Source organism: Equus asinus, chromosome 20 (genome assembly GCF_041296235.1).
Source record: "Equus asinus isolate D_3611 breed Donkey chromosome 20, EquAss-T2T_v2, whole genome shotgun sequence".
Taxonomy (NCBI): Eukaryota; Metazoa; Chordata; class Mammalia; order Perissodactyla; family Equidae; genus Equus; species Equus asinus.
Genome location: NC_091809.1, coordinates 43524134 through 43537183, shown reverse-complemented (window position 1 = coordinate 43537183; position 13050 = coordinate 43524134). Strand labels below are relative to the sequence as shown.

General features: G+C 43.2%; 1 protein-coding gene across 3 annotated transcripts in view; it reads left to right on the top strand.

Annotated features, from left to right (window-relative positions):
- The window catches only part of SC5D (sterol-C5-desaturase), an 80616-nt gene that overhangs the window by 50041 nt on the left and 17525 nt on the right, over positions 1 to 13050 (top strand). Inside the window, exon 6 of one of the 3 annotated variants that reach the window (XM_070490062.1) lies at positions 8662 to 9858. The exons of the other annotated variants lie outside the window; for them this stretch is intronic. Within the exon in view, the coding sequence (XP_070346163.1) occupies positions 8662 to 8704 (43 nt within the window). The 3' untranslated portion in view covers positions 8705 to 9858. Of the gene's footprint in view, positions 1 to 8661; positions 9859 to 13050 lie in introns of those variants that run through there. 3 annotated transcript variants of the gene reach the window in all.

Genomic DNA, 13050 nt, shown 5'->3' with positions numbered 1-13050 from the left:
CACCACCTTTTTTCTTTGAAAAGGGCCCAGCACAGTACCATACACAGCTAGATATTTCGACAATCAAGATTTTATAAAGCAATTTTTAACTTGTATTTTAAAAGAAATCCCTGCGAAGTAACCATCTGAGGCTTGTAGGCAGATTAAATAAAAAATTTAGCATTCTGGCACTCCTCGCTAAAGGGGTTGTTGTAAAGATATTCCCTGGGGCTGGCCTTAAATAAAATCTCCTTTGAAAGTTTGTAAGATGTACTGGATCCCTATTTTGTCTAAGTTCCTTCTTGAAGGGGTTAACCAGACTGAGCATTAGAGGACAGATACCCACAAGTTACCATAATCAGTGTCAGTCTGAACGGAGTTGCACTGCTGGCTTCTATCAAGCTTGTGGCCCACCGCAGCACCTGATTCTTTTCACCTACGCACCCAGCTCTCTTCCTGTATTTGTGCAATTGAGTCACCCTACCTGCATTTATGCCAACTGAACATCAAAGTAGTGGTTTCTGACTTACCACTTCTCCAATCTAATGGACCAGTTGAACCACAGAGAAAGCCCAAATGGTAGCTGTCCTAGATTTATGGGTGTGGGGGTATTATCCCTAAAAATAATGAGAGCTCATCCCCATGGGGGCTCTGTAATCAAAGCAATAATTTCAAAGCTGGATATCAGCAGAAAAATTAATGAGACCATTTAAAACATGTGTTAATGTGGTAAGCGTGTACAATTAACAACCCTCTGATCGCTGAGCCACAAACACCCGCCTGAGGTCGATCTGGAAGTCACAGAGAAGACTGTCTCTCCGGGGCAATGTGCCAGACGTGAGCGGGAAGGCACTGGAGCCTGGGGATGACCCAGCTGCATCTTAAAATTAATATTGTGTTAAATTAGCTCCATGTAAATGCTATTCTGTAACAGCTGCCTGGACTGTTTGTGGGAGCAACAGCAGTTGGGTGCATGCGGAGCCCTGCCTCGGGACCATTCTCCCTCCTTTAGATAATCAGTGACAAACAATAAAGGCAAAACCACTGCCTTAATAATAACTGTGCCTGCCACCTATTGAGTGCTTGCTAAGCACCAAGCACTGTGCTAACCCTTTACGTGCATTACCTTGTTTAGTCCTTCTGGCACCACTGTGAGGTGAGCATCACTGTGAGGTGAGCACTGCCAGTATCGTGTCTAACAGATGTGCAAACTGATGCTCTGAATGTGATTTGCCCAGTCTCCTGGGCAAGTGGGTGAGCTGGGATTTTTGCCTGGGGCTGTCTAACTCCAACAGATGCTCTCAACCTGCAGTAAGTACTTCCTTACTTAGGGAGGCCAGGGGTGGGCTTCCTTCACACAGATCAGGGGGGTTTCTCTAGTATATTGCGAGCAAAGTCCAGAAATATTTCCAACCAACAGATGGATGTCTGTTCTTCTGATGGGCTGGGGTGGAGGCATCTGCGTTTTGGTTCAGTAAGGTCTATTCCCAATTCTTCCACCAATAGAACACAAGGAGAAAAAGCAGGAGTAGGGTCTTGATGAAATGCAGCCCAGGAGTTGGAAAAAGTCTTTTAGAAATGAATCCTTGCCACGGGAAATCTGGGCATCTGTTCATTGCCCAGCGCTCTCTGAACTAGTCTAGATCAGAGAAGAGGCATCTATGACCTCATCCTAATGGCTTGAAATCATGGGAATGGGAAGCCGCCCAAACTGACCAGGCAGTCCACCGCACGCAGATGCATTCTAACTCACCCACCCCTTGCTTCCCAATTCCGGGGACCCTGAGGGGACAGCAGGGCCTGCCTTGCTGAAGTGTGTTTCCCGGGACACCTTGGTGCACAGTCCTGACACACATATCGTGTCATGTTGCCCAAGTCACACTGAAGCTAGCCTCTGCCAGCAGAGCATTGAAGGCCTTTCAGAAGCTATCAGAAATACAGCCAAGAAACTCATCTCTCCTTTTGAGAAGGGAAAAAAGAAAGGCAGTCAGTTGACAAGGAAGGAACACTCCTGGCAAGAAGCATGACCCGACTCCCAGGCCCAGGGTAGAAGGGAGAGAGAAAGAATTAAGAAAAATAGTCAGCAACTTATGCTTCTTTCTCTTCTCACAAATGAGATTCCCTGGCTGACCTTTCAGGCCAGCTGGGATTTTATGCCACACACTGAGCATGCAAATAGGGCCTGGCTGTCTGTCTCTGCCGCTCTCTCTACCGCCTGCTCCAAGACCCGCCTCAGTTACACCAGAAAATCCCAGATAAACACAGCTTGGCTGGGGGGCAAAGATGGGACCAGGAACAGGATTCAATATCAGGATGGCTCTGGGACCTGTGTGCTAAAATCTGTTCTGGAGGCAGGAGTCCTCGTTGCTAAGGTACAGGCTCACCCCTCATGCAGAGCGCAGATGAATGCCAGCTGCACACCAGTCAGGCAGTGTGCTCCCCACGCCGGCTCTCAAGAGCTCAGGTCACTCTCCTTCCCACCCTCCTAAAAGCATTTAAAGGGCAAACGGCCCTACAGACCACTGGACAATGTCTACTTGTCTTTTGGGTTGTACTTCCGTTTTAGCACGTGACACATCTCCATAATCCCCCAAACCCAAAGCATTCAATGCCCTCCACAGTCTAGCCTAAACATAGTCTCAACGTCTGTCTCCAGCTACCCAGGACACTGCCAGTTTGGGCAATCCACCATTCTCCAACTTCCTATCAAACTCACCCTATCTTTGCTTGAATCATTCACTTCCCAAGCATGGGGCCCTCCTCACTTCCTCTTAGCCAATAAAACCCTAGTTATCTTTCAAGGGCTAGCCCAAATGCCACCTCTCTCATGATGCTGTCCCTCATGACTCCAACCACAAGTTATCTATGAAATATGCACAGGACCCCTCATATGGTCCTTCCTACATACTAGTATGTATTGTAGATATTTGTGAGGTTCCCTCCCTTTACCATATTGCAAGTTCTCTGTGGTTAGGGAACATTTCTTGTATTGCTTTGTGTTCCTTATGTCAGCTAGTCCAATACGGTGTAGCTATTTTTTCTCATTGTTCTATTAAAATCCAGTCCCCATCTTTTAAATATGGTATCTCTCTGCCCCCTCTAAATGATGATCTTTCTGCCTTTCTTCCTGGTCTGGTGGCCTCTGCAGATTCTGGCACATCCAGAACCACACTTTAGAAGATGACCCTGGGGGTATCACAAGGAAGGGAGTGGAGCTGGGAAGAGTCAGCTGCAGGGGGTTGCACCGTGTACTCATACAGACTTTCATATGAATTGTGCCCATGGAATCGCGTGATACAGATGTACTGGAGAAAGTGGAAGCTGGAAGACTAGTTAAGAGCCGTTTTCAACAATCCAGGCAAAAGTCTAATGTAACTCAGCTAAAGCGGAGGCAGAGGAAATGGGGAGAAGAGAACAAATACAAGCCACACTGTGCAGGGAGCAGCAGTAAGACATGGGACTGGAGGGATCATTTGTTAATATGCACTTACCTAATATCCATTCTGTCTCCTTCTCATGACAGAACTCTGATCGATCTTCCTTTGAGGAACCACCTTTATTATTTGCAGGTCATGCGGCTCGCATGGGGCATGTACCTCAAAATTGGCCACTGAGAACACCATATCCCCAAGGACTGATTTTTGCTGGTGCTACCAGAAAAGACACTCTCTTTTCCACTGGGATGGCCAAGCTAGAGAGCCCCCTGAGAATGAAAACAACTAGGACAAAAGACAGAGGCAGGGTCCTGTTAACATCGTTCAGACTGTAGATCCTAATGTGCCTGAAATTTTGAACTTCCCAATCACATGAACTAGTTCATTTTCTTTTGGCTTAAGTCATCTGAGCTGTATTTCTGTAACTTTCAACTGAGAGTCCTAACTAACATGCGACCTGGCCAAACATTGGACATAGGAAAATGGAAGAGTCAAAATACCCTGATGTTTGGGGATCTGGGAGGAAGGTGATTACCGCCATCAGTTGTTGTGAACGCAAACGACAAAGAGGTGACGTAAACACCAATATGTAGAAAGCGATACACCATATGAGCTGAAACTCGTGTGAAAAATACAACCAAGATTAGTATGTTCAGAGCAAAAAAAGAAAGTAGGGAAAATGGCACCACGTTAACCACCAGGAGAAAGCAGAATTAGTCCAGTTGCTATTGTTCTTCTGTCTTCTCTGTCAAGTGATTATCTTCAAACTGAACAGAATAGTACCAATATTATAAGAAGAGAAATGAAAGTGAAGATGTGTGACATAGTAAAAAATCATTTATTCAATGAAAATGTGTTCGCATCTCCAGGCCTATTTGAATCACACCCTTGAGTACTACAGGAACTTGCAGCTGTGGACTTAGCACCACTCCAGATAATCTTCGAAAAATCATGGAAAATAGGACACACACCAAAAGACAATGCCCCAACTTTGAACAAGGGAAAATGGAGGGCTTTTGAAAACCTCCCATGGAAAATCTAGACATCAATCCCCAGCAAAATTCCAGACTTGATTCTTAAACAAAAAGATGTGAATACTTAAAAAGTGAATGTAGTCACCAGAAACAAGGGTGATTTCAAATAGAAACAAGGTGTATAAAACCAACATCATTTCCAAAGTCTTTACCATGCCCACAAGGACCTGCGTGATCTGGCTCCTGCTTCCCTCTCCTTCCTGGTCCCTTGCCATCCCACCCCTCCCACCTTCACCCCCCACCCAACACACACACACACATACTCCTCTCTAGCCACGTTGACCTTCTCTCTGTTCCTGGGATGCTCCAAATTCGTTCCACCTGCAGAGACTTTGCTCTCACTATTCCTGTGGACTGGAGCCCTCTTCCATCTCATTTTAGCATAGGAGGGTCCTTCTCATCCATTAGGTCTCATCTCAGAAAAGGAGCTTATTAAAAGAACCCACATCCAATCACTCTTGATCCCACGATCTTATTTTATTTTCCTCCTAGATCATATCCCTATCTAAAATGATCTTGTTTGTTTACTTCTTTGTTATCTCTCTCCTCTCCCTAGACCTATGCTGTCTAACACAGTAGCCACCAGCCACACGTGGCTATTGAGCTCTTGATTGTGGCTCGTCCTAACTGAGATGTGCAGTAGATGAAAATACACACTGGATTTTGAAGACTTGGGGTGAAAAAAAGGATATAAAAGCCTCATTAATAAAACCTTTTTCATATATTGGGTTAAATACAACACACTCTTAAAATTATTTTCATCTATTTCCTTCTACTTTTTATAATGTGGCTACTCGAAAAATACAATTACGTATGTGGCTTCCATTATATTTCTATTGGACAGCACTGTCCTAGAAAAAAGCTTAAAAATAAAGACCTAATCTGTGTTGCTCGCTATAAATATATATCCACATTTAGAACCATAGCTGGTACATAATTGGGGCTCAATGAGAAGTTGCTGACTGAGTTAATGATCTGCCTTTAAAAACGATATAGCGGGGCTGGCCTGGTGGTGTAGTGGTTAAGTTCGTGTGCTCCCCTTCGGTGGCCCAGGGTTCATGGGTTCAGATCTCGGGTACAGATCTACACACCGTTCATCAAGCCATGCTGTGGTGCCATCCCACATATAAAATAGAGGAAGACTGGCACAGATGTTAGTTCAGGGACAATCTTCCTCATCAAAAAAAAAAAAGTCACTAGATTGGTAAACCTTGGAAATGCTATATCCTTTATTTCATCAAGGCATTTAACAAAGGCTATCATTTGTTCATAACAAATTCAAAGTCAACTGAAGAGTTGTGCCCCGAAGATCTTGATTTGAAGTCACTGGAATAAACTACTTTCAGAGATAAAGAGAGAAAGCAAGTTCAAAATTATTGGATTTCACTGAATCTAAGTCATCATCTGTTTTAAATGCTGCCTTATTTTATACACAACTAAGAAAAAAAGACTTTCAAATAAACCAAGACACACCATTGATTCTAAGCTGTCATCCCATTTCAGAGATATCAAAATGTGGGGAAGATGTGTGTCTTTGAATGAATGAAATACAGTATAAAGATCCAGGAAAAGGAAGGTAATAATCGCCCATGACTGTCCAGCCAGATCCCATCTGGACATGTTTGTGAAGGCTGAGATTTTCGTTCCTCTCCTCCTCCTCATTCCTTCCCTGACGTCGCTCTGGTGCGAAGAGGGTCTTTTGTAAGATAGTAAAAAAGCCAATATTTTTATCGTAGTAACTCTTTGAAACTATAATATGAGACGTGGTCCAAAGGTGGTATTGGGATTGTTCCACACTAAAGAATGTAGAACACTTAAATGTACTCCTATGATGGAAAGTAAGGAATTTCAACCATTCTTCCAGGGAGGACCCAGGGGACGTTGGGCATGGAGTCAAGAGGTAGTGGCACCAGAGAGAGAAGGGACTCTATGAGGCCCATAGGGCTGACTGCAAAGACTGAAAATTATCTTCTGAAGAAAGCGATGCTTTGGAACATCCTTTAAGTTCTGTGTGATTGTGACCAGCTTTTTGTAATAATTTTTTTTCTTTCTTGCAATCAATTATGCCTGCACCCTTCCACAGGTTCCTGGGCATATGAGTTATTTTGACTGCTACAGCTTAAGAGAGATGTTGACAAACATAAAGACATCAAGACCAGTAATTCTCAAGCAACGGTTTGCAAACCATGAGCACCAGTGTGTTCTTTGTCACTGTGTGCACTTTGGGCTGGTGGGGGCAGGTAACCGAGCAGGCAGGCCTTGGGGCTCCACTCCAGCTTCTCTTTATTGGTTTTCTATATTCCATTTCCACGCTGGTCTTCTAATAGCCCAGCGATGCCTGGATCATTTTCAAATTTTAAGACCCCTTACTCATCGGTCTATTTTCCAATCTTTATTTATTTATTTGGCTACTGGAGGGTTATAGGCGATAATTAGAACTAACATTTATTATCAGACCTGATCCTCATCAGTGGAAATAACCTATATTTGAGGACTCCTTGAGTTCAGAGCTCCAGCCTAATGGCCCTCTTGTTCTCTACCCTTCCTTGAAGGTCCTGCTTCTGTGTAAGATTTTGTTTCCTATCCATAGAAAATAATTGGCTAAAATAATTTTGAAAACCACTAATCTGAAACATGGTTCCCAAACATCGTCAAACACTGATATATCTTGATATCACAACATCGTTGATGTTACAGCACAGATTCTTCGGGCTCATCTCAGACTTATTAAGTTGGAATCTCAGGCTGTTGTCGAACAATAAAGCTGTTTGGTGGCAAACAGGTGAGCTGTCCATCGCTGGAAGTGTTCAAGCAGAGGCTAGATGATCAAACTGCAGCAAAGTCAATGAACGTTCCTTTCCTGGGCGTTACTTTGAATGAGAAAATCTTTAATATTACCTCCAGTGCTCTGAGTCTCTGAGTCTCTGATTCTATGACTAGAATAGAAATCAGGATTTCTCCCCCATATTCTCTGCCCGTAGTGCTAATGGACTGGCAGACTAGTGGACTAACAATAGGGGTCCAGGCACTGAACAGAGTGTTAACACTCTTAGGAATAGTACCAGTGCTGTAATAGGAATAAGGGTTCATTACAATAATTATGCATTGGTTCTGGTATATTTCCGAGACAGAAGAAATCAATATAACCAATTAAAGAATGGAGAGAAACAATGACAAGGAAAATTGAAATTAATCTTTCCTTTCAAAAGATAATAAATTTTTACCTTTGAATATGGAACACCTATTGATATGTGACAACCTTTTAGTGAAACTTAATTAGCAAGCGCCAACCCAGCAGGAGTTATGCTTGCTGGCTTCCTCTCCCCTTCTGTACCTGGTTTTCTTCTTTCTCACCCCATGCCGGGGATAGAAAACATAAACTCTAAGACTGAACACGTCAGTCCCTGTCCCTCTGCGTCTCTCAGCTGTGGGATCTAATCACGGAGGTTCAGTCCTGCCCTATTTCTGAGCCAATCCTGACCACGTTGTGCATGCATATATTTCTTCATTCAACAAATATTCATTAAGCCCTTGGTTTGAAACATGCCCTATATTATGTGATGGGAATAAAGAAGAGAGGACATGATCCCTTCTCCTTTGGGTGGAGAGGCAAATAGGGATTCCGGCAATCAAGCTTCCTTAAATCCAATGTCTAATTAGAAGCACTCCTTTATCTCAGGCTTTCCTTAATCCCAACCACACAGCAAAGCCATTTAATGGGATTTCTGCTTCCATTTCTCAATCACACTCCAGTTCCTACTCTGGGATTGTAGACCTGCCTTGAGCTCCAACTCACTTCATTGAAATCCTACTAACAGGTCCCACTTTATTCTCCTGGGGCCAAATCTTATACCAGGATCCAACGGACATGGCTCCTTGCTTTCTCCTCCTCTCCACTCCCCATGCTGCCACCTGTCTCATTTTGATGTAAATAGAGTTTTCTAGGTCTCACCAATCTGGGAGTATAGATGGAATCATAATAACCATAATAACTCATTTTTTGCATTATTGACAGTTATAGGTATAGGCTCCAATGTGTGTTATAGAGTTTTTAACATTTTCAATTTTTATTCTTGGAACCCCTGCACTCCAGTGATTTCTGGACCTGGAGGCAATCTAAGAAACCAACCAGATGCTGTGCTCAGAATTGCCCCTCTTCCTTTTTGAGTGAGACTTTTTCCCAGAGTCACATGCCTGCTTCTTTCCCCTCTTAGGATAAATTCTCACTCTTGGCTCCTCACAAAAATTGTCTTCTGACAAGCTGCCCAATCAATTCACCAAGTGGACTGAGGCTCATCAGCTACCTTCATGGACCAACTGCATCAGGCCCCTTGGGACTTTTACATTGCCTCAAATCAAGCTCAAATTTGCCGAACCCCCATGGGTGCTGCTATGGTTTGAATTGTTCCCCCCACCCCAAAAGATATGTTGAAGTCTTAACCTCCAGCACTTCAGAATGTGACTTCATTTGGAACTAGGATTGTCATAGACACAATTAAGATGAAATCATATTGGGCCCCTAGTCCAATATAACTGATGTCCTTATATGAAAAATGAAAGTGGATACAAACACACACAGATGGAAGACAATATGAAGACACACAGGGAGAACACCATGTGATGACAAAGGGAGAGATTGGAGTGATGCTGCCACAAGCCAAGGAACACCTGGGGCTACCAGAATCTGGGTCAGGCATGGATGGATCCTCCCCTACAGGTTTCAGAGGGAGCATGGCCCTGCCAACACCTTCAGAACTGTGAGACAATAAGTTTCTGTTGTTGTGAGCCACCAGTGTGTGGTGCTTTGTTATGGCAACTTGAGGAAACTAATGCAGATGCCATGTTACCCTCTTGGCCATCCCTCCAGAGGATTCGAAGGGAGGAGGGAGACTAAGTTCTCCTCTACCATGAAACTTTGCATTGGACTTTAGTCCTTTGATGCTAAAGCTGGGTTATCTATTCCCAGAGGCCCCTGACCCTCACTGCTGCTTATTTCCTTTCCCCTGGCCAGTGGCTGAGATCCTTACTGGTTTCCCAGCTTATCTGATTTGTAATGAAAGCAAAGCCTTCCTGGCTCACATCTTAGGGATTTTATATATAAAAGCAAGTGATTCTGTGTACAAGATTTGTTTTTCTAGCATCTTTGGGGTTGCAGGCTACATGAAGAGGAAAAAGTTAGATAATGCGCTGGTCATCATTCCAAGATAAATTATGCTCACTATCAAAAGTATACTTGCTTTTAAGCTGTTTCTCTTCCAGTATGCTGACCCATACTTCCTTCCCCATCTTGTGAAAACAGATAAGGAGATAAACTATTGCTTCAGGACTGAGCAAAATTAATTTGCCTACAAGGGAAACGAAGCTATCACTATGGCTTCAATTAATAGATTATGAGGTATACTAACTCATAAAACTCAGAAAAGTTAGAATGATCTATTGCAAGTTTAGAAACCATCTCAAGTTGGTTTAAGAAAAAAAAAGGAATTTATCATGTGTAGTAGGGGTGGGATGAGGCAAGGAGTCGGCCTCACTGCGAAGCTGGAACATGCCAGTCAAGGGTCACCTCAGTGGCTATAAATGGCAGTGTTGAGAAAAATGGGCTAGTTGGGCAAACAACCCTAAAGGTATCTTCTACTATGATGCTCTAAGAAGCTTCTCTAACGAGCCACACAATGGCCATGTCAAGAGAAGACTGGAAATAGACCAGATAATCAGCTCTTTCCTTGTTTTCGAGAGGACTCACATATGGGATTAGGGGACAAATCCTAGTGACGGACACCATGCTGTACTTAGAGTTACCCCTTTGCTGGCTGCTCTTTCTCTCAGGATAAATTCTCTGGCAGGAGGCTCCTAAGTCCTTTAAGCAAACAAGCTCTGTTAACATCAACAAGCCACAGTGCAAATAGAGTAAAAGATTGTCTAGACCACCTAGTGTGGGCTCTATTCCTGGAGTTGGGGAAGGAGTTGGGTTAGAGATGGGGGACGGTTCTTCTGATTCAGAGGATAATTTCTTAAGAGGATGGGTTAATTGCCAAATGCATCCTCCCTACTTCCTTCTAGAGAATACAGTGTGGGGAATAGAAACACAAGTTATTGTATAGAATGAGCTGGATTTAAATCCTGTCCCCACATTACCGTTAGACTTGGGCAATGACAGAGAACGACAAATACTGTATGGTATCACTTATATGTGGAATCTGAAAAAAAAAAAAGTGGGACTCATAGAAACAGAGAGTAGAATGGCAATTGCCAGAGGCTGGGGGTGGGGGACACAGGGAGATATTGGTTAAAGGGTACAAACTTTTAGTTATAAGATGAGTAAGTTCTGTGGATCTGATGTACAGCATTGTGATATAGTTAATAACACTGTAGTGTATCTTTGAAATTTGCTGAGAGAGTAGATTTTAAGCATTCTCACTCCCCCATCACCAAAAAGGATAACTATATGAGGTGATGGATGTATTAACTTGACTGCAGTAATCATTTCATGGTGTATGTCTATACCAAATCATCAGCTGTATGCTTTAAATATATACAATTTTATTTGTCAATTATACTTCAATTTAAAAAATTAAAACAGAAAAAGACTTGGGCAGGTAACTAAACCTTTCTAAATCAACTGTGATGTGGTCATAATAGTACCTCCTCACAGAGCTATTAAGGCTGAACTGAGATCATCCATGACAAGTGCTTAGCATAGTGTCTGACTCAGTCCTCACTGGCAGCTGTTAGTGTTCAGCCATATTTGACACAGTATCTCTTATTGGCTTCTCTGAAGCCCTAGCCTAGCACTCTTTTCTTCTAACACTTTATTTTCTGTGATAGAAAAGATACCTTTAACAAAAAACCTCAAATCTCAAATGCATGTCTGTTTTAAACAGAAGATTCCTCCACCCAACGTCAGGGTTAGAAGAAAAATCCCCAGCCCATAAGTTAGCCTTCCCATAAAACTGTAAACACGAAGGGTCCTGCAGCTTGTGACTTTGGCCTCTCTACAGCTGAGCTGCGTGTACAGGATTAGAGAAGAAGTTTAGGATGCTTTGGAGAGAAAACAGACGAAAGCAAAATATTATTAGCACTCTAGTAAATCCATCACAGATGGCCTTCAAAAATTAACCCAAAAGCAGAATGCTCATTTTCAGAAAGTGCCTGCCTTCTTGAAATAATCTGGAAAAGTCTCAAGAACATCTCCCATGTAAGTGATCCAATATTCACTGCTTCAGCTGGAAATGAAAAAAAAAAAGTCTTTGTTCTTTCAGCCTTTCTGCTCCCACTTTTTTTTCCTGACAACAATAGACAGAGGAATCGCACAGAATGGTCCCACAGGATGTGGACAAGGGGATCCATCTCCTACCCTGGGAAAGGGGTGGGCCACTCAAGCAGGTGCCAAAGGGAAGATTGTCTCCCTGGGTCCAGGATGTGACTGTCACCCAAAGGGCACCTGAACTGCCTTCTCTCTCTTCCCTCCCATGGAAAGTGGTACCTTTGCAGTGAAGAGTTGTTTTTTGTTAGTTAATGAAAGGTAATGGCCCTTGCAGATACTTTACCAGGGAACCCAAAATTTAAACTCTTGCTACTGATTGGGATGGACTTTTCTCCCCTCCTGTTAGTCACCCAGCTCTGGGAAATGTTTTTAAAGCTCATGGGGCCTCCCAGAGTATCCTGGGTCGTTAGTCTCAGCACCAGCACACTCTTCTCTCAACTAAGATTCCTACAAAAAATACACAAGAGCCTACAAATCAGAAGGGGAGCCATTCATTTTTCCCTTTAGGCCTGTTACCTGCTTTCTCTTAGGGGAAAAGTTACTCAGCCAAGAATTCCAGGCTGGTTAACCAGAGTTCTTTGCTTCTGCTCAGAACTTCCAATACACGGTTAAAAATCATAGCTAATGCTTCATGGAAATAAATATTTCAAAACCACTTGCTTTCTGGCCTGCCAGATGGCTGCATTTCACACTTCCAACTGTGTCAGACTCTGAACACTCAGCAACTCAAATTTTGTGGTGGGGTTTATGATCCTGGACTAAGGATTGGGGTGGTGGATAAGTAATATAGATAGGCGTTTTTTAATTTAAAAAAATTTTTTTAATGGAAGGAGTTCAACTTGCCTCACTCAAGTAGCATAGCCCAGTTACAGGAATAGGGTTCGTGGTAATTCTGCAGCAAAAATTCCAGTTAGCCAACACAGTCAGCAAAAGATCTCCTCATATTTATATTTACCTGCCTGCACTGCCTCCACTCTCACCTCAAATCCCTCATCAGTTTAGTCACCCTTATCTGTCTTGCTCCCTCCATGGGTAGATTCAGGGAACACCAGTCTTCGAGATAGGTTGACACACTTGGAATTCCTTGCGCTTTGAACACAGATGTACATAAGAGCCCAAGTAGGACTGAGGGGCGGAGTCCTCTGAATCCTTTCAGATTCAAGGTCTTCTCAGTCTGTTCAGGCTGCTGTAACAGAATACCGTAGCCTGGGTGGCTTATAAACAACAGAAATTTATTTCTCACAGTTCCGGGGGCTGAAAGTCCAAGACCAAGTCAATTTCAGTGTGTGGTGAGAGCCTGCTTCCTGGTTCACAGGCTGCCGTCTCCTCACTGTGGCAG